Raw genomic sequence first — 1430 nt, 5'->3', positions numbered from 1 at the left:
GGGAGAGAATTTTAGGGTGCTTCGGGGTGTTCTGGGGTGAAGGTGGGAGGGGGACACCCATGGGAGGGGGCTTTAGGGTGGTTTGGGGTGAAGGTGTAATCCATGGGAGGGGGTTTTGGGGTGAAGGCAGGAGGGGCAGCCATGGGAGAGAATTTTAGGGTGCTTCGGGGTGTTCTGGGGTGAAGGTGGGAGGGGGACACCCATGGGAGGGGGCTTTAGGGTCGTTTGGGGTGAAGGTGTAGTCCTTGGGAGGGGGTTTTGGGGTGAAGGCAGGAGGGGCAGCCATGGGAGAGAATTTTAGGGTGCTTCGGGGTGTTCTGGGGTGAAGGTGGGAGGGGGACACCCATGGGAGGGGGCTTTAGGGTGGTTTGGGGTGAAGGTGTAATCCATGGGAGGGGGTTTTGGGGTGAAGGCAGGAGGGGCAGCCATGGGAGAGAATTTTAGGGTGCTTCGGGGTGTTCTGGGGTGAAGGTGGGAGGGGGACACCCATGGGAGGGGGTTTTAGGGTGGTTTGGGGTGAAGAGGCAATCCATGGGAGGGGGTTTTGGGGTGAAGGCAGGAGGGGGCAGCCATGGGAGGGAATTTTAGGGTCCTTTAGGGTGTTTTGAGATGAAAGTAGGAGGGGGACACCCATAGGAGGGGGTTTTGGGGTGCTTTGAGGTGAAGGCAGGAGGGAGGCACCCATGGGATGAGTTTTTAGGACGCTTTGGGGTATTTTGGGGTGAAGGCAGGAGGGGGGGGAACCCACGGAAGGGGTTTGGGGATACTTTGGGGTGAAGCAGGACGGGGAACCGATGGAGGGCATTTTTGGGGTGAAGGAAGGAGAGGGGTGACCAGGGACAGGAGTTTTGGGGTGAGGGCAGGAGGGAGGTGCCTCCACGGGTCTCCTGGGCTGTGTGGGGGTGCCCTGGGCCCCGTGTGACCCCCCTGTGCCCCCCCAGATGTCAAACACTACCCCGTGTTCGTGGGGCACGGCAGCAGCCGCCCGGGGGGGCCCGAGGGGGGGATCCCCCAGCGCCTCAACATCCAGCGCATCCTCAAGGTCAACAGGACCCTCTTCATCGGGGACAGGTGAGAACCAGCCCCCCAAAACCTCCCCTGCATGGTGGGGGGCACCCCAAACTCTCTTGGCTGGGGAGGACCCCATTACCTGCTCCAGGGCACCCCAAAACCTACCATGGGGCTTTTGGGGGGTTCCAGAGGGGCTGCCCTTAGCCCAAGGATGCTCAGAACACACCCCAGCACCCCAAAACCTACCATGGGGTGTTTGGGGGGTTCCAGTGGGACTGTCCTTACCCTGGGGGTGCTCAGAGCCCACCCCAGCACCCCAAAACCTCCCTTGCATGGGGGTGGGCACCCCCAACCCTCTTGGCTGGGGAAGATCCCACTACCTGTCCCAGGGCACCCTAAAACCTACCATGGGGTGTTTG

The 1430-nt window shown here is 61.5% G+C and overlaps 1 protein-coding gene across 1 annotated transcript in view; it reads left to right on the top strand.

Annotated features, from left to right (window-relative positions):
* Window positions 1-937: 937 nt before the first annotated feature.
* The window catches only part of SEMA6B (semaphorin 6B), a gene marked incomplete at its 5' end in the record, with an annotated part of 16748 nt that continues 16255 nt past the window's right edge, over window positions 938-1430 (top strand). The window contains 1 exon segment of the mRNA XM_017833619.1: window positions 938-1071. Within this exon segment, the coding sequence (XP_017689108.1) occupies window positions 938-1071 (134 nt within the window).

The sequence above is a fragment of the Lepidothrix coronata genome, unplaced genomic scaffold (genome assembly GCF_001604755.1).
Source record: "Lepidothrix coronata isolate B3197 unplaced genomic scaffold, Lepidothrix_coronata-1.0 Scaffold219, whole genome shotgun sequence".
In the NCBI taxonomy this organism is placed as follows: domain Eukaryota; kingdom Metazoa; phylum Chordata; class Aves; order Passeriformes; family Pipridae; genus Lepidothrix; species Lepidothrix coronata.
Note: the sequence above shows the minus strand (reverse complement) of the source record. Positions and strands in the feature narration are given on the sequence as shown.